We start from the raw sequence: 26,172 nt of genomic DNA, 5'->3' as shown, positions 1-26,172 counted from the left end.
TGAGGCAGCAGTATTATGGTGCAGCCCAATAATTGAACATAGAAACAGAAGTGGAAGGATTGATAGATTGTGCACAGGGTAAATATTAAATTTCTACCGAAGATTTTACTCCATAATATCATCCACAGTATATTATTATCATCATAAAACATAACTACAACCAGAAAAATATTTATTAAAATAATCATTACTCATCTTAAACAGAAAAAGGCTTCACACCAATTTTAGCTAGGTGACTTAAAATAAAAGGATAGCTCAGCTTTGAATAACTCCTCATTAGAAGCTAACAGCCTCGTTGTCATTGACCACGTCCTTGATTCTCTGCAGTAGTAAATCTGCTAGTGTGCAGATGTATTGAAATCTGCTTGATAAATGTGATGGTTCCTGTCGTCACTACACAGCTTAGTGTTAGCTTTCTGATTGGAGAGCATGCCTGAAGAAGCTAGGATGAGCGAGTTAGGGCTTTTCACTTTGGAGCCAAGTAGGATGAGAGGTGACTTGATAGAGGTGTACAACATAATACAGGCCATAGATAGGGTGGGCATCTAGAGACTATTTCCCAGCGTGGAAAAGGCTGTTACAAATGGGCATAATTTTAAGCTGATTGGAGGAAAGTGTAGGGGTGCATATCAGCTATAAGTTCTTCACCCAGAGAGTGGTGGGTCGCTGGAATGCACTGCCAGAATTGGTGGTGGAGGCAGATACATTATGGATGTTGAAGAGACTCGATAGGCACAGGGATGATAGAAAAATGCAGGGCTATGTGGGAGGGAAGGGTCAGATGATCTTAGTGTAGGCTAAAAGGTCAGCATAACTTCGTGGCTAAAGGGCCCATATTGTGCTATCATGATCTCTGTTCATTTTATTGTCAAATTTCTTTTGAAAGTGTAATGTCTGAGTATCTCTCAAACTCTAACGACAGTAAATGAACGACATTAACAGATTGCTAGTGTTTGTGAAATTATTTTAGCTGAGATTTACCATTACTATACAAAAAATAATAAGGCAACTCGTGAAAGGGTAGGATGACTCAGAAGCCAATTTATGACTTATGCCAAAGGAGGTGGGTGATATATTAAATGAGTACTTTGCGTTGGTCTTCACCAAGGAGAAGGTAATGGATAATTGACAAGATGGGATATGATGGCATTCTAGGACATGTTGATATCCAGAAGGTGGAACTGTGAAGAGCAATAAGATGGCTAAGTCATTGGGGTCTAATGGGACCTACCCAAGGTTATTGAGAGAAGGAAGAGAGGTTTCTGCAGCTTTGAGAGAAATCCTCTGAAGGCAAGGTCCCAGAAGATTGGAGGGGAGCCAGTTTTTTCCCTTTGTTCATGAAGAACAGCAGCAATAAACTAGGAAATTATAGGCTGGTATGCCTTACATCAGTGACAGAGAAATTATTGGATTATTGAGTGCAGTTCTGGCCATGGCATTACAGGAAAGTTGTTAAGGTGGGGCAGGTTGGATTTGCACAAGACAGAAAGGTAGCATTTCAATTGGATTGAGACCAATATCCTTGAGGAGAAATAAAGGTTTTTTGTTATTGCTTTTTTTTGAGTGTTTGATAGAAGGATGGAAAGCCAAGGGCAGTCAGGAAAGACAAGCAGAAGTGGAAATAAAAGTTGTGAGCAAGAGTGTAAACAGCAACAATGTTAGGCAATCGTTAGGTTCATAAAATGGAAAATGTAAAGGTCAAATTTAAAGTATAATCCCTGAATGCATGTGCATTTACAATAAGGTAGACAAGTGAACAGCATGCGTCATTGTAAATGGGTGTGATCTGATATGGTATCCAAGTGTGACCATTGCTGCCACTAAACATTCCAGGCTATTTTATACTTGAAGAGAGGCAAAAATACATGTTAGCTCTGCTATTTAAAGGGATGGCAGAGTACAGTGGGAAGGAAGGAAGGAAGGAAGGAACTCTGCTTAGGTGATCATGGTGAACTAATTTCCCCCGGGATCAATAAAGTATGACTATGACTATGGTGTTGAATTTGGATTGGTTCAGGTTTAGCTGAGAAAAATCGGGGGCAGGAAACATTGATGGAAACTTGTGCAGTGCATGATTCAGCAAAGCAACCTGCTATTAGGTGAGATCTTTGTCAACATGTCACTCACTTTCGCCCTTTGTACTTTCTGAAATGCATATTCTCCATCCCTTAAGAGTCATATATTGAAGCAGGATGAAGCAGAGGCAAGACTTATTTAATCGGTTTTGCATTCTTGTCTGCCTTGGAACAGCATGGCCTCTTGGATTCTCCCAAAATCAGGAAGGAAGTATTAAAATACAGACACCTTGTTCCTAGAGGTTGCTTGGTCTGAGGGGATTCAGTTATCTGGATGTACTAAAGATCTCCTGCTGCAAGCTTCCTCAATACCAGCACTACAGCAAGAGGCATGTGGTCAGAAGTTCATTGCTTTGGTAAGCAGTGAGCAATACTAATGGTTTAGTCACCTTCTAACATGGAAAAGAAGATAACTCAGTTGGCCAATCTGATGTATTTGTTATAATCCAGGACGTATGGTGTGAGGAAAGAGAGTGGAAAACAAGCTATACCACACTATGAAAAATTATTTTGAATAAACTTTATTGCAAGTCCATAATACATAACCATTGATTTTTCCTGAATAATACAGCAAGGAAAGTTAGATTTTCAGTTACAATGGACATACAGGTTTTGCGACAAATATTTCATCATGTGTACTTTGGTTAATTGTTACCAGCATGAAGGAAACCTGGGAGATCATAAGATACCTTAGGTGTGTATAAAAGTTTCGTATGACAAGCTGCCTTGTATTTTATTGCATTTACAGTGTCCCATCATTCAACAGCAGTGTATTTTCAACAATAGGAGTACAATGCCAGAGAGAATAATACATGGAAGCACATTCTGGCCTTTCAATAGTATTTGAAAGTTATATTTTAAAAAGTGTTCTTTAGTAATCACCATCATTGTCACTAAACTGCAAAAAAAAGGCTGCTCATACTTTATTTCTTTGCAAGAAGCTTGAATGGTTGAATCATCCCTATGTTTTAACGCCAAGCAATAGCAATAGCATAGTTTATTTTATGGCCTGGTATCTTTGAGCTGTCATGTAACCTGACATTTGTTAATCCTGCACTATTTGCTTAGACTGAAACTATCAGTTTCAAAACAGTCAATTACACAAACATATCTTGGCAAATTGAAGATTTTTTTCATAAAAACTATGAAGTATTTATACTATTACAATAAAAGATGCATATAAAACAGGCATAGGATGCTGTACATGCAAATGATTTGATTTTAGACAAATACAACTGAAGGGTAATTATTTGACCCTTGTGGCTATTGCTCCCAATAGGCTGTTATTGCTAACGTCACGCTGGGTGACTCTTCTTGTGACCGTGGATTCTCAACTTTAACTGCTGGATGTTTTTAAAAGAATGCTATTTACAACATTATTTGAGTCTCGAGGTTATTGAGGTGGAATTTTAAGACTGCAGCCATGAAGTAAGTTTAAAACCCATCCCAGAGTTGTCAGCAAGTCCATAGATTCACAGGATCTCTTCTTAACGAAAGATCTTGATTCTTAAAATCATCACGTCAAGTCATGATTGCAATTGTGCTTTCCGTTGGGACTCCACCTAGGCCAGAAAAGAACTCCAGTGCCAGTCGAATGTGAATTGGAATGAAGACATATGCTGTATATAGAACCATTGCCACGATGATGAACAAAACTGAATTGAAAATTGTCTGTTCCCAGGGCTCCAGCACGTAACTACATGTGATAAGTAGGTATTGATAATATAGCCAGGCCAGGGTTTCCTTCAAGCCTTTCACATCCATCTCTCTCACTGTGTGGGGGGGGATATTAACCTATACAAGTAAGAAGAGAATTCAGTTAGGATCAAGGGACAGAAATATAATGCTCACCAATGCTGCTTTAACTCTACACAATCATAAACTATTTCAGGATTACCCAAATACTCACTGGGAAAAATAAGCAAACCAAAAGTACAATGATGGCCTGATGTTTGAATGGAAAACAAAATGATGGAAATTATAAATGGTCGAAAAAATTGACTGTTTATTCATTACCATAGACGCTATCAGACCTGCTGAGTTCCTCCAACATTTTGCATGTGTTGCTGAAAATTATAGATCTATCAGCAATTTTGGAGAAAATCTTTTGAACTGATAATATTTCCATGGGAGAAACTAGACTTTTTCGAGGCTGAGGCTGGTGACCTGATAAGAAGAAGATAACATTATACGGGGCAGAGATAGGATAGATAATTAGAGTTCTTTTTTCAGGGTGGAAATGTCAAACATTAGAGGGCATAACTTTTAGGAAAGGGGAGGAAAGTTTAAAGGAGATTTACAAAGCAAGTTTTATTTTTACACAGGGAGTGGTAGTTACTTGGAACAAGCTGCCAGGGGAGGTGCAGAAAACAGCTTCAGTAGCAACATCTAAGAGGCACATGAATAGCAGGACTTGGATAGATATACATCATGTACATGCAGATAGAATAATTTCAGTTCTGCATTATGGCCAGCACAGTTATGATGGGCTAGAAAGCCTGCTCCTCTGCTGCACTTTTCAATGTTCTATCTTCTAAAAGATAGTTCAAAGAGCAATTTTAGTAAGTAGCATTTCATTAACTTTGAAACAATTTCCAACTGTACTATACCCATTTCATAGACCTATTGCACTCCACATTTCGAATGTTAAATGCCAGTTGAGAACAGCCCAGTTCTACTAAATAAGATACACGCTGAAGGATTAAAGATCAATTGAGCTTATAAACAGCCACATCAAAGCATTCTATGTGGAAAGTAAAATTATTTTCCATTTAATAAACTAACACAGTAAATATTGTATTTCACTTTATTCTGTAATATTTACATGCATTACTAGATCGACAGATTGTCTGCATCCTTCAACTAAAATGGGCAACAACACCAACTTGCAAGCTAAATTTCCACAAATAATACTAACTTTTAAACTACAGATCTTAAACTTTTCCTACCAAACATAGTCATAGTCATACTTTATTGATCCCAGGGGAAATTGGTTATCGTTACAGTTGCACCATAAATAGTAAATAGTAATAGAACCATAAATAGTTAAATAGTAATATGTAAATTATGCCAGTAAGTTATGAAATAAGTCCAGGACCAGCCTATTGGCTCAGGGTGTCTGACCCTCCAAGGGAGGAGTTGTAAAGTTTGATGGCCACAGGCAGGAATGGCTTCCTATGACGCTCAGTGCTGCATCTCGGTGGAATGAGTCTCTGGCTGAATGTACTCCTGTGCCCACCCAGTACATTATGTAGTGGATGGGAGACATTGACCAAGATGGCATGCAACTTAGACAGCATCCTCTTTTCAGACACCACCGTGAGAGAGTCCAGTTCCATCCCCACAACATCACTGGCCTTACGAATGAGTTTGTTGATTCTGTTGGTGTCTGCCACCCTCAGCCTGCTGCCCCAGCGCACAACAGCAAACATGATAGCAGTGGCCACCACAGACTCGTAGAACATCCTTAGCATCGTCTGGCAGATGTTAAAGGACCTCAGTCTCCTCAGGAAATAGAAATGGCTCTGACCCTTCTTGTAGACAGCCTCAGTGTTCTTTGACCAGTCCATTTTATTGTCAATTCGTATCCCCAGGTATTTGCAATCCTCCACCATGTCCACACTGACCCCCTGGATGGAAACAGGGGTCACTGGTACCTTAGCTCTCCTCAGGTCTACCACCGGCTCCTTAGTCTTTTTCACATTAAGCTCAAACCAAGGAAATAATTTGAAAGACAAAAATTTGATTTTAGTACTGTACTACATGATTTTCATACATTAGAAATCTTTTTGTTATACTTGTAATTTTATAACTTCATGACACTTTATAGTCTGAGGGCTAATCATTATAGGTATTGACATTACCAGTCAATCAGCTATAACAACATGCCTAATCAGCAACAAAGCCCATGAATTTAAAATAACACTGGTCATAATTTCAGTTTCTTCCTGTTTGACTGATTGTCCTTTGTTGGCGGTAGTTCACTGGTGAACACTTAATCAGTGAAACACAAGTAGCAGGAATAGAAGCAAGTCATACAGCTTCAAGCTACTCCATCTTTCAATAAAACCAGAGCTGATCTACTGTAACCTCAACTTTCCCACTGTTCCCCAGAACCCTTGATTTACCCGTTTCCCCACCATCTATCTCAACTATCTCAATGACCCATCCTTTAGAATTCCCTGGGATAGTGAACTCTAAAGAACCATAGCTCACAGAAACGGGAACTTTCCCTTCCACGTTAAATAACTGACCTGTTTTTAAAAAAAAACACGTTCTGGATTTACGTTCTGGATTTCCACAGTAGAAAACTATTTTCCACAATAGGAAAACATCCTGTTAGTATCCAGCTGATCAAGTCCACTCAATACTTTTATTCAAATAATTTACTCCTTGTAATTATTAGAAGCTGAAAGTAGTCCTATCTTTCCTCATAAGACTCAGGTTCAGAGTCATTTATCCATTATGTATATCAAAACAATACAGCGAAATGCATCATTTGCGTTAACAACACAACCCAGGGATGTGCAGGGGATAGCACACAAGTGTCATCACACTTTCCTGTGCTAACATAGCATGCCCATCCAACTATCTCAGAAGCAATTTCCAGTGAAGTGAACTCTTAAAACAAAGAGACTAATACTCCGATCAGTACTTCAACCATCATCCTGTACACTTTTAACAAGCTTTCCAAACTGTTATACTCTATTCCTTCACAGTGAAGAGCAGCATGGTATAGGCATTAATCACTGAAGAACTGCCACATATCAACCAACTAATGACAGTGGTTGTTGTCTCATTTGAAATTTTGTATTTAGACATGAACTCCTATAGAGTGAGGTAACTTGAAATTAAGTCTATTTTCCTGTTTGGTATGTACATTTACAGTACTGTGCAGAAATAAAGTTTGTGGGTAGATAACCCAGTGCATGATTAAACAAAGATTACAGACGCTAATGATCAATAAGTTGAATGAACTAAATTGATTAACTGAAACAGAAATGGGTGTACAAGGAATCACACAAGGCAAAGGACAACCAAACTAAAAGGTGAGGATGCGACAGATGTGACAGTTTAACCTTCAAATGATCAATATTTACACCATGGCAAGAAGGAGCATATCAACAGGTCACTAGGTGGTTATCCTGCATCAGCAATGTCTCTCCCAAGCAGAAATTTCATGGCAAACAGGGGTTTTACAATGTGCTCGCCAAGCTCTTCTGAAGAACCACAAAGTGGGCAATGTTGAGGACCAGAAACGCAGTGGCCGCAGTAGAACCTGAGCGTAGCAGATGAGAGATACATCAAACTGACGTTCCTTCTAAATCAGAAGTCCAGCGCTGCTCTCAGCTCTGAACTCAGCAACCATTGGAACCCAAGTACACCCTCTACAGTCTGGAGACCCCTTGTCAGAAGTGGCCTTCATGGAAGAACTGCTGCCAAAAAGCCATTCTTCTGAAGTGGAAACAAAATCAAGAGACTCATCTACACACAAAAATACAAGGACTGAGGTGCAGAACAATGACAGCAAGTGCTCTGGGCAGACTGGTCAAAATTTGACATTTTTGGTTCAAGCAGGGGGCAGTTTGTTTGTAGGAGAACTGGACAGTGCTATATGGATGAGTGTCTGCAGCCAACAGTGAAGCACAGTAGAAGTACCCTGCAGGTCTGGGGCTGCATTTCTTCAAATGGAGTTGGTGATCTGGTCAGAAATAGTGGAATCCTCAATGCTGAGAAGTACAAGCAGATTCTCATCGATCACACAATGCCATCAGGGAGGTTTCTGATCTCTCCCAACTTCAGCAAAAAGGAGATCAAGGAATTCTGCAATACATGATATTGGCTTCCATAGAGCCCTGATCTCAATATTATCGAGGCTGTCTGGGATTACCTGGAGAGACAGAAGCAAGCGAGACAGCCAAAGTCAGCAGAAGAACTGTGGCAAGTTCTCCAAGATGCTTGGAACAACCTACCAGCTGCTTAGAAACACAGAAAACCTACGGCACAATACAGGCCCTTTGGCCCACAAAGCTGTACCGAACATGTCCTTACCTTAGAACTACCTAGGCTTACCCATAGCCCTCTATTTTCCTAAGCTCCATGTACCTATCCAGGAGTCTCTTAAAAGACCCTATCGTTTCCGCCTTCACCACCACCGCCGGCAGCCCATTCCACGCACTCACCACTCTCTGCGTAAAAACTTACACCTGACATCTCCTCTGTACCTACTTCCAAGCACCTTATAAAACATTCCTTATAAAACTGCACAGCAATGTAACTAAGAGAACTGAAGCAGTTTTAAAGGCAAAAGGGTGGTCACACCAAATATTGATTTGATTTAGTTATTTTTACTGATTGCTACTCTATATAGTAATTTTTTGATATTCAGAAACTTCTCATTTCATTATTTTTGGAAGTATCTTTGCTCTACAGAATTTTTTTTTACATGTGCTTAAGACTTTTGTACAGCACTGTACATTTCAGGATGTGTATTTAAATATTGCTATGATTACAGCATTGTGGAGTTCTGTTTTCAGACTGCAGCATAGTTGACTGGCTGTTGAAAGCAAAGCTCAAAAATGCAAGGGATCACAGCTGCTGGAAAAGAGGCTACCTGAGTGAATTATAACACATTCCTCTACCTTGATAGATTATTGCCCATTATAAATGGCAGCTGGAATGATATTGCTCTTTAAAACTGCACATTTCACCTTGATTGTTCCAATGGGCAAGGATAGCTTGACTCCATTTCGCCGATTAATGCGTCCTTTAATCGCTAATTAAAGCATCGAGGAAGATTGAGACATTTGAAGCAAAAGCCAAAGGCGAGCGAGTTCAGCACCAAATTCCTTCCTTTTGATCACTGCTGCAGGAGTCTCTGAGTGGTCTACTGCTGTGTGGCTTGCTGTGGCAGGCAGGTAGGCCTCTGCATGCAGTGTGTCACTTCGCTGACGAAGGAAGATGTTACGGTGGTTCTGTGTTTATGGATTGAACTATTGCATTTATAGACTGTGGACTTGCTCAGATTGATGGTTGTAATATACCGTGTTTATTGACCATTTCTTTCCATTTTGTTGTGTGTGGCGGTGGGGGGGGCAAGATGGTTTGGGGGGGTGGCGTTCGATGTTTTTGTTCCATTTTGTGCAGGGAGAGGGAGATCTGGGGTATTGTTGACCAGGATGCCATATTTTTTTTGCTGGGTGGGTTTGATGCTTCTGTCTGAATGACTTTCATGTTCCTTCTTTGTTTTGTGGCTATCTGGAGAAGATGGAGTTGTATATGGATACATAATGTACTTTGATAATAAATGAACCTTTTGATAGTTGTGTCCATTTACCAAAATGTTGTCACATGTAAAGCACAGATGTGTAAATATGATCTATAAAAGAAAATCAGAGCAGAAGTATAGCATACACATATCTCATGCCTGAGGGGCAGCACACTCAGCCCCCTCAAGCATGCACCAGCATTAATTATGATCACGGCTGATCAACCCTAGCCCTCAATGTCTCCTCTGTGCCAACTTACTACAGCTCTCCACCCCCGATCTTTCCAAAAATGATCTACCTCCACTTTAAACAATTCTAGTGAACTAGCCTCCACAATTCATTGCTATTAGGGAGAGATTTCCAGGAATTTGACTCAGTGAGGGTAAAGGTATGGCAATATATTTCCATGTCAGGATGGTATGTGGCTTGGAGGGTGGTGGTGGTGAGGCAAAGAATTCCAGAGATTCACCACTCCCAGTGAGAAGAAATATCTATGTATATCTATTTTAAAAGATGGAATCTTTATCGAGAAACATGTTCTCTCATTTGGGAGTCTCCCACCAGTGAGATCACCTTGACAACTACCATGTTAGCACTCAGAACTTATGTTTCAATAAGATCACAACGTATTCTTCTAAACTACAAAGCGTTTGTGTTACCCAAACTGCTTAGCCTTTATGGTAAAAATCTTCTCATTCCAGAGTTTGGCTTGGTGAATATCTTTTGGAGTCCTGCCAATGGAATAATATCCTTTCATTGTAAAGGGACCAGAACTGTGCACAGTACTCCAGGTGTGGCCTCAACATTACACAGTATAACTGTAACAAAACTTCCTCATTTCTAAATGTGACACAGGGCAACATGGTAGTGCGATGGTTAGCATAATGCTATTACATTGCTAGTGTTCCAGGTTTAATTCCTCCCACTGTCTGTAAAGAGTTTGTACGTTCTCCCCATGACTATCCATCTTGAATAATTAGCAGATTATTCTGATAATTTGTGTAAATCTAGCATGGCATTTAGCTAAATTAATTAATGATCTTGTAATAAATAGCTTTCTTTTATAGAGTGACAATAAAAAAAAATGAAACTATTGTCATGAATAACCCAAACATGAGAAATTCTGCAGATGCTGGAAATTTAAGCAACACACCTCCAACCTGATGGCATGAACGTTGACTTCTCAAACTTCCACTAATGCCCCACCTCCCCCTCATACCCCATCTGTTATTTATTTATATACACACATTCTTTCTCTCCGTCCTTTTTCACCCTCTGACTATACCCCTTGCCCATCCTTTGGGTTTTTCCCCCCCTCCCCCTTTTCCTTCTCCCTGGGCCTCCTGTCCCATGATCCTCTCATATCCCTTTTGCCAATCAACTGTCCAGCTCTTGGCTCCATCCCTCCCCCTCCTGTCTTCTCCTATCATTTTAGATCTCCCCCTCCCCCTTTCAAATCTCTTACTAGCTCTTCCTTCAGTTAGTCCTGACGAAGGGTCTTGGCCCGAAACGTCAACTGTACCTCTTCCTAGAGATGCTACCTGGTCTGCTGCATTCACCAGCAACTTTGATGTGTGTCATGAATGACCGCCCAGTTCACCAGAAGAAAAAAAGCCACTTTTACCCCGAACGGACTACTATGTAACTTCGGATCCACTAATGGAATTAACTCTTAAATGCACTCTGAAATTCCTGTTGGCAACTCACTTCAAAGGGTACAAAGGGATAGACAATAACTCCAGGCTTTGTCAACAAAAGAGTAAGAACGGATTTTGTGCATGTTATGATGAATTCATATTTTATGACCAGCATCTTAGACGAGCTCGTATCTTATCCAGAAGTTTGTGTAAGTACGTGCATAGGTGGGATTTAGAGGGCTATGCTCCAGGTGTAGGTCGATGGGACTGGGCAGAATAATCATTCAGCACAGACTAGTTGGGCTGAATGGTCTGTTTTGTGCTGCAGGCCTCTATGAATCTAAGCCAAGAGAAATTAATGAAGCCAATTAGTGCATGGATATGCATTTCAGAAGCTTTAGTAGGCAGACTTAATGGATACAGGAGGTTCAGTTCAAGACTGAATAGGGTGCAGCAGTTTGTAAACAGTCTGCTTTAGGCTTAATTCAATGGCTAGACAAGACAGAATCAAAAATAAGGATTGGACTTTCTTGAAGATTGGTTGTATGTCAAAGACTATGAAAGTATATCTGCAGGGACACTAATGAAAGGGCACTTAATAAAAAAAATTGTAACTAAACCTTTTAGCCATGATAGACAGGGAAAAGAGAAGCTGATGAAATTTCCATCATTTGTAGACCATTGGGGTACAGTTAAATGCTACTGTGAAATTAAGAATTTCTCCTCTTTCTTCTTAATTTCACAGTTGCATTTAACTGTACCCCAATGATCTACAAATGATGTGGAGATTTATATAGTCACATGCCACTTTCAGCACTGTGGCAGATCAGTAACCTGGCTGGAGGTTCACATATAGGATTATGGACACAGAAAATAGCCATGATTTGGGAAAGAATTAAGAGTGGAAACGAGATAGGCAGTTTGTAATACAAAAGACCTGATGGTGGTGATAGTTGAAATCTGAAAGGGAGCAGGCCAATACCCTTATAAAAGGAAATACTTTAGTGCTCTAGTGCTATTTTGAGGGATAGGATGAGTTTAGGGAGATGGTCAGTAGGAGAGGAGCAAAAAAAAACAGGCAATGTTGCTTTTGGGGCAATTTTGCAAGTACGAGCAAGTGAGACAGCTTACCACTAGTGTCCTGCCAAATATGGCACCATTTTCAAATGTGCACCTCCAGAATGTATTATCTTTTGAATCTCTCTTGATAACTTCATAGCTGGCTGCTTTTGTTGTATGGTTTTGCTATACTCTCCCATTGTTTATGGCCTCTTTATGATTCAGATGCCTAAAACTGCAGGCAACACTATAACTGCAGACTGATAATCTGATTGCATTCATGGTTTCGTACTCAGTGCCTCCAAATAAAAAGGTCTTTCATTTTTTACCATTTTTTTCTATTCCATTTATAATTGTGGCAAAACCAAATTTCCCTCGGGATTAATAAAGTATATCTATCTATCTATCAATAGCACTCTGACTTCCAAAGATTTTTCAACATTCTCGCCCATTCTGCAAATTGAATCTGTCGCTCGAAGTCTTTTCAATCTGTAGCATAATTTACCACCCTTCTCAATAATATCAGTAAACATTTTTGACATCTCCAGGCTCACTTATGTAAGTGCCCCTGGTGCAGATCCCTGGTCAAATGGTTCCAGCTTGAAGAACTACCTCCGTTGATTTGCATTCCTTACAACAATATGGGACAACCATTCAAGCCTCACTAAGTCAGACAAAATCTGAATGACTTTTTGTTTTACATAACATTGGTGGTCCTTGTTAAAAATCATTTCAGTCCTGAAGTTGACCTTTGGCAAATGGCATGAGCCACAAATCAGACAAAGTGATTTGATTTTAGAAATTGGCATACGCTTCAGCCTTAATGAATACCGATTTCAGACCATTCTCCTGCTTCACTGGGCTTATACTGGTCTTCATTGCTTTTAGGAACATCAGATAGGAACACGAAACGGCATTAGACCAATTTAAATATACAAGGAGTCGTCCGGAGCCGATTTAAGACCCCTTTGCGCACATTATGTGCATTTTCTCTTCCAGTCTGCAGCAGTTTCCAAGGTAAGATCTTGTATTTAAAAAAAACATGCTCGTCCTTTTGTCAATCAGGAAACTACGAGTCTGCCTCCGCCAGCTTCAGAACAGCACCGTAATATGTAATATTGCACTGTAATATGTAATATGCTGCGGGCTACACTTCACCCTGCTGCAGTTCTCCCCTCCCTCTGCAGCATCTTTTGATGCTCCCTTTAAACAGTGGGTCTCCACTCTCTTTTTCTCTTTCATCATTACCGCACCGGCTCTTTGTTCCCGTTTACTCACAATGTAGCTCCCCAGCTCCTCCCGTTCTCGCCCCTGCGTCCCCCCCTCCCTTTCTCGGCTACTGGTGCCGCTCCCACTCACCGCACTCCGCTATTGTCGCTGCTTTGGCTCGGCAGAAAATGCCAAAGCACACTTCCACCGTCTCTCCAATTTCCCCTTAACCACCGCCCCTCCCCCAGGTTCGGGGATGTCCCCGCTTCGAGCCAAAAGGTACTCCAAATCCTGTGGGTACACATCTCCCCATCCCAGTCCCTCCTCCATACCGGAGCTCCAGCCAGCCATCCAGTCAGTCCCAGGCAGACGTACTCTCCCGGCTGCAGCCCCGATCGATCACTCACTCCCTCCACGTGCACTGGTTCCGGTGGCGGGATGCTTCTGCACCGCGCGATTTAAAAGGCCTGTGCTTTCATGGGCGTATGGGACCTTTTAATATCAAATCCTGATTTATCCGGTATCGTCAGGTTTAACACTCATGCCCCAGGGCAAGATTTCAGGTGGCAGCAAGTTATTGATGTATGCTGCCGTTTCAGAACACCTCGACTCTCTGCTCAGCTCTTTACAACAATGTGACTGCCCGACTTGTCAATGTTTACCAAGAAATAGAAGCACTTTGCTAAAATGATGTTAGAACAAAATGTTATTTACTTTAAAGAGAATATGTAAATAAAATTCTAAAATATTTTAATATAGAATGAAATCAAAGACTGTTAACATAAACTCCTGGTTCAAATATTGCAGAAATGTTGCTCCCAATTAATGATACCCTTAAAAATCAAACTTTGTTCATTCATGGTCTTCTGTCTTTGGATACAATTATGGGATTAAGTGGGCTGTGATAGCCATGGATTGTGAGAAAGCAGAGAGCAGTGAACAGCTGTTCTACCAAAGGAAGAGAATAATTTATTTTATTTTAGTGCCTCAAAGGCCAGTGCTCGGAGTAGTAATGTACAGTGGTTTGATCTGCTGGATTTACATTTGTAACCTGGTGGGTTTCGGACTCCTAAATGAAGATGGAAGCCATTTTTCCACTGAGCTTGATTGTTACTGATCAGATATTGTATATCGAGGAGACCCAACATAGACTGGGAGACCCCTTCACCAAACACCTACACTCATGCGCCAGCATGATCTCCCAGTAGCCACCCATTTCAATTCTACTTCCCATTCAGATTCTAACATGTCAGTTTGTGGCCTCCACTACTGCCGTGATGAAGCCACACTCACCTTCACCATTCCCCATTCCTGCTTACGTGGTGCTGCTCCTTCCTTTTCCCTTTCTTCCATGGACTCCTTTCAGATTACCCCTTCTCTAGCCCTTTATATCTTTCACCAATTGAATTCCCAGCTCTTTACTTCACCCGTCCTCCTACCTTGTGCTTCTTCCTCCCCTTGCCCACCTTCTTATTCTGACTTCACATCTCTTTCTTCCAGTCCTGAAGAAGGGTCTTGGTCCAAAATGCTGACTATTTCCTCTTTTCCACGGATGCTGTCTGGCCTGCTGAGTTCCTCCAGCATTTTGTGTGTATTACTATAATCAAATAATGGCACCTGATTTGAGTTCAGTGGGGAGTTACCCTGCTCGTGGACTGTTTGTCTCACTCCTATCAGGAAAGAGGCTATGTAGCAGCCATGTTGGGAACACCAGACTTAAAGAACAGTTACTTTCCCCAAGTAGTGAGGCTGATCAGTACTTCCAACCACTATCCCACCTCTGCATATCACCATACTTTATCACTTATAATGTCCTGTCAGAGTTAACTTATTTACAGACATGTCTCTGCTTAGCATTACTTCAAGGACCTACAATAAATCTATGTATATACGCTGTCCATTTAAAAACGCAAACACGAGGAATTCTGCAGATGCTGGAAATTCAAACAACACACATCAAAGTTGCTGGTGAATGCAGCAGGCCAGGCAACATCTCTAGGAAGAGGTACAGTCGATGTTTCGGGTTGAGACCCTTCATCAGGACCCTTCGTGAATCCTGACGAAGGGTCTCGGCCTGAAACGTCCACTGTACCTCTTCCTAGAGATGCTGCCTGGCCTGCTGCGTTCACCAGCAATTTTGTTGTGTGTTGCTATATAAGCTGTCTTATGTATTTACATTTATTGTGTTTTTTATTACGGTGTTCTTTATTCTGTGTTTCTTTTTGTGCTGCATCGGATCAGCAGTAACCATTATTTTGCTTTGCTTTACACTTGTGTACTAGAAATAATGTTAAACAATTTTGAATCTTGAAGTACATAGTACTTCCGTATTATTATTTTGACTGTGTAATCTGTTCTGTTTCAACAGAGTTTTGGCAATGAAAACCCATTTCGTGATCAACATTGATAAGTGGGAAATATCACAAATATTCTCTATCAATGATGTCTTTGTCAACTGGTAAACTTGCCAAGATAGCTTAACCTCACTCTCAGGGCATTTCTGACGTGGATCTTAATCAATTTCACTCAGAAAGACTTTGAAATGCATCGGACTACGCCAATCAGCTGGGAACTGACTCCTCAATAAAAGATTCTGCATACGGCCCTGCTCAAAATAAGTCTTGAGAACAAGCATTAAGAACAGAGAGAAAAAAAAACAAGAAATACTCAGTGCATGGGAAACAGAGTTAATATTTCGTCGTAAGTGTTCTGATGTTCCTTGACCTAAAATTTTAACTCTGTTTCACTTTCCACAATGAGTGTTTTCAACATTTTTACTTTTCTTTAACTTTTCATGTTCACTTCAAATTTTGCCTATTAAAAATGTTTTATATATAATTATGAGACATAACCAGGGTAGGTATACTTTTATCCCCCAAGAGGCGAAATGTTAACTAATGGAGGCCACAGGTTTAAGGTGAGGGAAGGAAGTCTTAAAGGAGATTTTAGAGGCAAGGCTCTTTCTACAGGGAGTGGTACATACTCAGAATGGGGGCAGCTGTAGCAAGATTTAAGATACACTTAGACAGGTTGAGAACTGAGGGATACGGGCCATTTGGAGGCAAATGGGGTAAGTTTAATTTGGCATCACGTTTAGTGCAAGCATGATGGGTTAAAGCATTGGTTCCCATTTTGTACTTTCTATGTTCAGATTTTCGTAATTATTTCCAATTTCTTATGAGATCAGGCACCTGGTTAGATGCTGGTGATTAACACTCATGGTTTCATTTTGCGGGTGAGACAAAGCTTGCAAACAGTTGGAATAGCAGATTATTAGGAGGATATATATGCAGACTGGGGAAATACATAGCATATTTTACCATGCTATTTAAGTTGTAGGATGTTATGAAATGGAAAAAAAAATCTTAATGATACTTTGATCAAGAATATTGGCAATGAATATGTATAAGTTTTAGAACCATAGAACCATAGAAACTACAGCACAGAAATAGGCCTTTTGGCCCTTCTTGGCTGTACCGAACCATTTTCTGCCTAGTCCCACTGACCTGCACATGGACCATATCCCTCCATACACCTCCCATCCATGTATCTGTCCAATTTATTCTTAAATGTTAAAAAAGAACCCGCATTTACCACCTTGTCTGGCAGCTCATTCCATACTCCCACCACTCTCTGTGTGAAGAAGCCCCCCCTAATGTTCCCTTTAAACTTTTCCCCCCTCACCCTTAACCCATGTCCTCTGGTTTTTTTCTCCCCTTGCCTCAGTGGAAAAAGCCTGCTTGCATTCACTCTATCTATACCCATCATAATTTTATATACCTCTATCAAATCTCCCCTCATTCTTCTACGCTCCAGGGAATAAAGTCCTAACCTATTCAACCTTTCTCTGTAACTGAGTTTCTCAAGTCCCGGTAACATCCTTGTAAACCTTCTCTGCACTCTTTCAACCTTATTTATATCCTTCCTGTAATTTGGTGACCAAAACTGAACGCAATACTCCAGATTCGGCCTCACCAATGCCTTATACAACCTCATCATAACATTCCAGCTCTTATACTCAATACTTCGATTAATAAAGGCCAATGTGCCAAAAGCTCTCTTTACGACCCTATCTATCTGTGATGACACTTTTAGGGAATTTTGTATCTGTATTCCCAGATCCCTCTGTTCCACTGCACTCCTCAGTGCCTTACCATTAACCCTGTATGTTCTACGTTGGTTTGTCCTTCCAACGTGCAATACCTCACACTTGTCAGTATTAAACTCCATCTGCCATTCTTCAGCCCATTTTTCCAGATGATCCAAGTCCCTCTGCAGGCTCTGAAAACCTTCCTCACTGTCTACTACACCTCCAATCTTTGTATCATCAGCAAACTTGCTGATCCAATTTACCACATTATCATCCAGATCATTGATATAGATGACAAATAACAATGGACCCAGCATTGATCCCTGTGGCACACCACTAGTCACAGGCCTCCACTCAGAGAAGCAATTCTCTTCCACCACTCTCTGGCTTCTTCCATCGAGCCAATGTCTAATCCAATTTACCACCTCTCCATGTATACCTAGTGACTGAATTTTCCTAACTAACCTCCCATGCGGGACCTTGTCAAAGGCCTTACTGAAGTCCATGTAGACAATATCCACTGCCTTCCCTTCATCCACTTTCCCGGTAACCTCTCGAAAAACTCCAACAGATTGGTCAAACATGACCTACCACGCACAAAGCCATGTTATTCTAACAATTTCAATTTAATTGAAAATATACTTAGTGACCAAGCCAAGTCTGGGAACCTTTGTAGTTTGCAACTGCGACCTTTTACTTTTGCAGAATTGTTGCAATGAAATATAAAACAACACTCAACAAGAGCAACGTAATCTTACATCAATTCAAATGGCAAACCATGATTCCTGTAACTGCATCAAAAATACAAGTCCATCAAGACCATTCTGTATTAGACTGTTACCATGGCCACCAAACTGGTATTTGTTCAGTAAACTTAATCCTGCTCTCAATTAAATAGGTGGTGCAGCAATGGTAATGAACTATTTTAACAATGCTAGCTAGGGTCTTACTGGAGAATCACGAAAGCTTTAGAGATTTACTCAACAATGTGGAAAATTACCCTGTTAACAAAAAGAAGTACAAATTCAATCCAAGTAATTGCCAAGCAATCAGTCCACTCTTAGTCATCAGTTTAGTGCTAGAAGGCATCTTCAACAATTATGAAAAGAGGAATTTAGTCACTGATGATCAAATCACTCATGGTCAGGACCACTCAGCTCTAGATCTCATTATATCCTTGATGAGCAAGCTGAACCCTGGGGTGAAGTGTGAATGAATGCACTTGATATTAAGGCAGTATTCCACCTCACAGGGAATCAAGTATTCCCAGTAAAAGAAAAGACAATTGGTATGAAAACTCTCCAGTGGCTGGAGTCATTCCTTGTACAAGGAATCAGCTCAGAAACAGGGTTTGCTGTGGTGAGTGACACTCGTCCTGACTTTCAAAGTCTTTCCTACATCTTCAATGCACAATAAGGAATGTGTCTGAATAACCTTCACTTGCCTGGATGGACACTGAATATCTACACCATGCTGAGAAAAGCCCCCAGGCCACCACCCTAAGCATTCATTACCTATACAACCAGTGCACAGAGACCATCAAGATAACGTCTATACTTTTTAAAAATTATAGTGTTTACTTTTTTAAAATTGCCTTAATAACATCTCCAAAACCTTCTGTAAAGAATAAAAAGAGCAGTAGGTGTACTGAATCTGCAGCTTCACCTCCATATTTCCTTCCCAGTTGTATATCATCTCGACTTGGAAATGTATTGATATTCATTCATTGTTTTTGGATCTAAATGTTGGAACTGCCTTCCTAAAGACTGTGGGAGGACTTTTGTCAAAAGAATTAGGTACCGCCTTTTGTAAGACTGCTCAATTTATGCCATACATTGCTCAGTTTTCTGCGTAATCAAGTTAATAGGTGAGTAAAGAGTGAGAGGGCTATTTATCAGATCGAATTGATTGATGGCAGAAGATTGTTTTATTTTCACATACACATAACTGGTTAGGAAGAAATTTGATGAACATAGAACATAGAATAGTACAGCACATTACAGGCCCTTCGGCCCACAGTGTTGTGCCAACCCTCAAACCCTGTCTCCCATATAACCCCCCACCTTGAATTCCTCCATATACCTGTCTAGTAGTCTCTTAAACTTCACGAGTGTATCTGCCTCCACCACTGACTCAGGCAGTGCATTCCACACATCAACCACTCTCTGAGTAAAAAACCTTCCTCTAATATCCCCCTTGAACTTCCCACCCCTTACCTTAAAGCCATGTCCTCTTGTATTGAGCAGTTGTGCCCTGGGGAAGAGGCGCTGGCTATCCACTCTATCTATTCCTCTTATTACCTTGTACACCTCTATCATGTATCCTCTCATTGTCCTTCTCTCCAAAGAGTAAAGCTCTAGCTCCCTTAATCGCTGATAAGGGATAAGGAGCATCCTGGTAAATCTCCTCTGTACCCTTTCCAATGCTTCCACATCCTTCCTATAGTGAGGTGACCAGAACTGGACACAGTACTCCAAGTGTGGCCTAACCAGAGTTTTATAGAGCTGCATCATTACATCGCGACTCTTAAACTCTATCCGTCGATTTATGAAAGCTAACACCCCATAAGCTTTCTTAACTACCCTATCTACCTGTGAGGCAACTTTCAGAGATCTGTGGACATGTACCCCCAGATCCCTCTGCCCCTCCACACTACCAAGTATCCTGCCATTTACTTTGTACTCTGCCTTGGAGTTTGTCCTTCCAAAGTGTACCACCTCACACTTCTCCGGGTTGAACTCCATCTGCCACTTCTCAGCCCACTTCTGCAACCTATCAATGTCCCTCTGCAATCTTCGAAAATCCTCTACACTATCTATAACACCACCAACCTTTGTGTCATCTGCAAACTTTCCAACCCACCCTTCTACCCCCACATCCAGGTCGTTAATAAAAATCATGAAAAGTAGAGGTCTCAGAACAGATCCTTGTGGGACACCACTAGTCACAATCCTCCAATCTGAATGTACTCCCTCCACCATGACCCTCTGCCTTCTGCAGGCAAGCCAATTCTGAATCCACCTGGCCAAACCTCCCTGGATCCCATGCCTTCTGACTTTCTGAATAAGCCTACCGTGTGGAACCTTGTCAAATGCCTTACTAAAATCCATATAGATCACATCCACTGCACTACCCTCATCTATATGCCTGGTCACCTCCTCAAAGAACTCTATCAGGCTTGGTAGACACGATCTGCCCTTCACAAAGCCGTGCTGACTGTCCCTGATCAGACCATGATTCTCTAAATGCCCAGAGATCCTATCTCTAAGAATCTTTTCCAACAGCTTTCCCACCACAGACGTAAGGCTCACTGGTCTATAATTACTCAGACTATCCCCACTACCTTTTTTGAACAAGGGGACAACATTCGCCTCCCTCCAATCCTCCGGTACCATTCCCATGGACAACGAGGACATAATGATCCTAGCCAGAGGCTCAGCAACCTCTTCCCTCGCCTCATGGAGCAGCCTGGGGAATATTCCGTCAGGCCCCGGGGACTTATCCATCCTAATGTAGTTTAACAACTCCAACACCTCCTCTCCCTTAATATCAACATGCTCCAGAACATCAACCTCACTCATATTGTCTCACCATCATCAAGTTCCCTCTCATTGGTGAATACCGAAGAGAAGTATTCATTGAGGACCTTGCTCACTTCCACAGCCTCCAGGCACATCTTCCCACCTTTATCTCTAATCAGTCCTACCTTCACTCCTGTCATCCTTTTTCCTTCACGTAATTGAAGAATGCCTTGGGGGTTTCCTTTACCCTACTCGCCAAGGCCTTCTCATGCCCTCTTCTTGCTCTTCTCAGCCCCTTCTTAAGCTCCTTTCTTGCTTCCCTATATTCCTCATTAGACCCATCTGATCCTTGTTTCCTAAACCTCATGTATGCTGCCTTCTTCCACCTGACTAGATTTTCCACCTCACTTGTCACCTTCCTTCACCCTACCATTCTTTATCTTCCTCACCGGGACAAATGTATCCCTAACATCCTGCAAGAGATCTCTAAACATCGACCACATGTCCATAGTACATTTCCCTGTAAAAACATCATTCCAATTCACACCTGCAAGTTCCAGCCTTATAGCCTCATAATTCACCCTTCCCCAATTAAAAATTTTCCTGTCCTCTCTGATTCTGTCCTTTTCCATGGTAATGCTAAAGGCCAGGGAGCGGTGGTCACTGTCCCCCAGATGCTCACCCACTGAGAGATGGGTGAGCACCTGACCCGGTTCATTACCTAGTACTAGATCTAGTATGGCATTCCCCCTGGTCGGCCTGTCCACATACTGTGACAGGAATCCGTCCCGGACACAAAACTCTGCCCCATCTAAACCCTTGGAGCTAATCAGGTACCAATTAATATTAGGGAAGTTAAAGTCACCCATGATAACAACCCTGTTATTTTCGTACCTTTCCAAAATCTTGAGAAGTGAGATCTGTGAATGGATAAAACAGTTATTTAAGTCTTTAATTTGTCTATCAATTAATCATACAAAAGTGTAAAATTGTATTCTGAAATTCAGGTGAAGAGGTAACTGAGAGTTACTTTTGGAACTGTTGAATTTATGTTGTAATATGAGATATTTCCCCAAACATGAGCAAAATGACTGTAGTTAAAGAAAATGAAACTCTTCTGGTGTATCCAGTTTTTGAATTAAATTGTCAGCAATGTTGGTCAATTCTGCTCCCATTTGATCGGACTGGCCACATACAGGAGCTGTTCTGTTTGAATGGAGCTCTTTTTTTTCCCTAGCAACAGTGCTTTCAGGCCTCCTGAAAGCTTTGGCAACTTGGAAACCCTGCGGTGGAATTTAATAGCATACTGTCTCCACAAAATTCTCCCAAACCATTGGCAGGATAGGTAAATAAATGTCAGGGATTGATGCAGGATCTCAATCTGAGACATGGACAATTTCTTTCCTCCCATTGATGCTGCATGGCCCGCTAATTTCCTCTAGCGCAATGTTTTTTGCTGCTGATTCTGGTATCTGCAGTCTCTTGTGATTTCAAATAGATATCTGTGTTATCTTACATTTTTAGCACTGAAGTTCCAATAGGCAGATCATATCATCTGCATTACTACCGTCAGGCTCCTGATCCTACTTCAAGCTTGTGGTTTGTGGATCACGTTTAATTTTATAGATACTATTAAAGTTGATGGTGAAGTGTGTTATTCAAGAGTGCAACGGGATCTTAATCAACTGGGCCAGTGGCTTTTAATTGAAAGAAATGGAACGTATTGCATTTTGGTAATGCAAAGTAGAGCAAGGCCCTGGGGAGTATTGTAGAGCAAAGAGACTTAGGGGTATGGATAAATAGATCCTTGAAATGATAACGTAGGTTGACAGGGTGGTGAAGAAGGCATTTGGCACATTTGAATACAGGAGTTGGGATGTCATGTTACAGCTGTACAAGATGTTCGTAAGCCCACACTTGAGTACACTTGTGGCTGACCTGCGATGGGAAAGATGTTATTAAACTGGAGAGAATGCGAAAGAGGTTTCCAAAAATGTTACTGGGATTGAAGGGTTTGGGTTATATGGAGAGGTTAGGTTAGCTAAGACATTTTTCCCTGGCGAGTAGCAGCTGAGGAATGGTCTTATAGAGATTTATGAAATCAAGAGGTGTGTATATAAGGTGAATAGCAAATCTTTTGTTGCAGGGTAAGAAAGCCCAAAGCTGGAGGGCTTGGGTTTAAAGTGAGGCGGGGAAGATGTAAAAGGGGAGTGACAGGCATCATGTTCATACAGAGGGTGGCAAGTATATGAAACGAGCTGCCAAAGGAAATGGTAAACTATGTACAACTATGACATTTTAAAGGCCTATGGACAAGGACATGGATAAGAAAGGTTAAGAGGGATATGGGCCAAATGCGGGAAAATGGGACCAGTTCAGCCAGGCAATGTGGTCAGTCTGGATAAGTTGGGAAGAAGAACCCTTGTCCCTGCTGTATAGCCCCATGACTTTATGACTAAGCTATACTATGATAAAAGAATTCAGGGAGGACAAACTAGGGATTTAAGTGAGTAAAGAAGGATGTTAAATACAGACTCATAAAGCTGGTAAGATCATCACATCAAGTAAGTAAAGAAGGATGTTAAATACAGACTCATAAAGCTGGTGAGATCATCACATCAAGTAAGCCATTTGATCATTGTCAGTGTTTACACATCAGATAAGCCTCCTACCCCTTTAACTGTAGTTTTCCTTGCTGAATTACCCTATATCACTGTCCTCATGTAAGCACCAAGACTTCAATTTGAGAATGTTTATGTCAAATGCTTTAACCTTATCACTTGTTGGTAACTTTCACATTCTTAGGGTCGCTGCCTACAGAAATTCCTCCTAACTTCTTTGTATGCTGATTTTATGGTTTTATGATGTCTATATCCTTTAGACTCTCCCAGAGTTTCTGTTTCTCCATATTAGCCCCAGTGAATTTGTTTCATTTGAAGATTTGCACTTGCTTTTCCTGATTCCAGGCAGATGAGCTCCAGAACAAATTTTCCCAATATTTGCTTCCTTCCCCTTCTAACTGGATCATTAACGAACAACCGTACACTTAGGGTGATTGAGAGGGTAAGGCCGGAATGCAATGCTCAGCTGTTTATTGGTACAGAACAGGTGAAGGTACTGTATAGACATTTTCCTTTGGTTTAGGTATAATAGCAGATGCCAGAAACTGTGTACCAGGATTTATGTGTGCAAGAAGGTAACAACTGCAAAATGTCCAGTATGACAAATTTATCAACAATAAACCATATTGCTTTTAAAAACTCCTAAAAATCTTCTACATGAGTCAGAGAGGCCCATCTGTGAAGATGCTAAGCTAACCTAGCAAAACCAACCAAGCAATGTGAGTCATTTATGCTTGTAGTTGGTCTGAGCTGCAGAGATGATCTGAAAGGTAATGAGCCTTCTAGAGAATCTAGTATTTGAAAATCAACCCATCAAAAAAAGATTAAGTTTGGGCAGGAATTGTGCATTCTGCACAATATTCTCTGTTAAAACTGAAAAATAGAGTTCTGTCACAGTTTGTCTAAATTCTTGGTCTAGTCTCTATTGTACTAAATATTATTAATTTATAAGTTCCAGCCCAATGTCTTGTGTTAATATTTGTCCAGATAAATTTAACTGCAATTGATTTAATAAAATACAAAAATATTTTACTTAATTCAAATGCTATTTCATTTGAATTAAATTGAATTTGCAATCTTAGATATGTTGATTGAAGTGGCTGGAATGGCTTATCATAGTGAAGCAGCAGTTCCATCCAGACCTGGGGGACCCTCCCTGTGGTGTTTGCATGTTCTTCTTGTAATCGCATGAGTGTTCCAGGTTCGTTCATATTCCAAAGGTATGCTGGTGAGTTGAATAGCACCTGTAATTTATCACTTGCAATAGGTGTAAGAATCAAAGGGGAATGGGTGGGAACATGAGAGAGAATAAGTTGTAAGTGCATTAGGAAAATACAGAGAAGAAAATGGGATGGATCAGATTGTTTCGTTGGGAACCAGCATGGATCTGATGGGTTGATTTTCATCCTGTGTTATACATGTGGGTTCTGTTCTAGTTGTAGACGTAGAACCACATGTGTGCATCCTTGATGGCAGCCATAGCCTAGGCACTTTTCTCAGGAGTGAGAACATGTCGCCAACTTTGGCAATATAACGGCAAGAATCCCAATGCAGCCTCTGTAAAGCTTTTCAACAATTTTCCTTAACAATTGCAAACTTATTGTCACAACCAGGGATGTGGCAGCACAGCAGAGACGGCAATTGTGCTCAGAAATATGCACGTGCCAGCTAATTATCATTTCATTGTGATAGTATTTAACTCCATTCTTTCCATCATAGTGCTTGTCGAGACTTGAACCCTTCGCTGCCTGCTAACATTTAGCCTTGCCTGAGAAATTGGACTGTTGAGTCAACTGACTCTGAAGACTAGCGGCATTCATTTTATATTTAGTTAATCCTTTCAGCCGCAGTGTAGGCTTGGTTTTCTATTTGAGAGTTTTAGTTAACGGCCCTGTTTGGCCTTAACTTTTAGTGTTTATTGTTTTCTTTTCCCTCTAACTCTGTTCGCATTAAAGTCTGTGAACTATCAACCTGCTTCAGCGTCTCTCACTCCGCACTTGGGCCATATCCGAACCCGCTGAAACTTATAGCCATCCAGAAATGCAGGATCAGAACCAGGAACAGGATCAATGGCATAGTGAAAAACGGTTAAAAGGAGAAAAGGCTTCATCACCAAGGACGCCCTTGAAGAAGTTAGCCTGCAATCAGTGCCTGGTTCCACAAATAAGTACTTGCATTTATACAACACACAAAATTTCCCAAAATGTTTTATTGCTGACTGGTGGATCCAGCCCTTCTTTTGTGAGCTTATGTCACATTATGAATAATTGATAGTTTTCAAATAAACCTAGTCAAAGGAAGTAAATGGTAAGTTTGAATTTATGTAACACCTATCATGACTTTGGTTTCCTTAAAATGCTTTATATAAATTTACTTCTGAACTATAATGGAAGAAATATTGCAAACTTTTATTTGCACAGCCAACTCCCACAAACAGAGATGTAAGGACCAGTAATCTGTTTTATGTTTATATTGATTGACAGATAATATTATCCAGGACTCAAAGGAAAACTTCCTTGCTCTTCTTTGAAACAGCACTGTGCTTGTTGAGCAGACGGGTAGTGCCTTGGTTTAACACTTGTTTGGAAGAGAAAGTGCATCAATCCCTTGACCCAGCACTGTCGTCTGTGTCTGGAGTTTTCAGAGCCTTAAAACCAGAACCTTCTGGCTAAAGTGCGAGTGCACCCATTGA

General features: G+C 40.9%; 1 protein-coding gene across 2 annotated transcripts in view; it reads right to left on the bottom strand.

The window, feature by feature from the left end:
- Nucleotides 1-2,651: 2,651 nt before the first annotated feature.
- The window catches only part of sptssb (serine palmitoyltransferase, small subunit B), a 40,398-nt gene continuing 16,877 nt past the window's right edge, over nt 2,652-26,172 (bottom strand). The window contains exons 1-2 of one of the 2 annotated variants that reach the window (XM_072254592.1): nt 13,581-13,660; nt 2,652-3,869 (exon numbers count right to left, since the gene is read on the bottom strand). In XM_072254592.1, coding sequence (XP_072110693.1) covers nt 3,597-3,839 — 243 coding nt within the window. In that variant the 5' untranslated portion in view covers nt 3,840-3,869; nt 13,581-13,660 and the 3' untranslated portion in view covers nt 2,652-3,596. Of the gene's footprint in view, nt 3,870-13,580; nt 13,661-26,172 lie in introns of those variants that run through there. The other variant, XM_072254593.1, reaches the window with a different exon arrangement.

This window comes from Mobula birostris, chromosome 4 (genome assembly GCF_030028105.1).
Source record: "Mobula birostris isolate sMobBir1 chromosome 4, sMobBir1.hap1, whole genome shotgun sequence".
Taxonomy (NCBI): domain Eukaryota; kingdom Metazoa; phylum Chordata; class Chondrichthyes; order Myliobatiformes; family Myliobatidae; genus Mobula; species Mobula birostris.
This window is presented reverse-complemented; position numbering and strand designations above follow the sequence as displayed.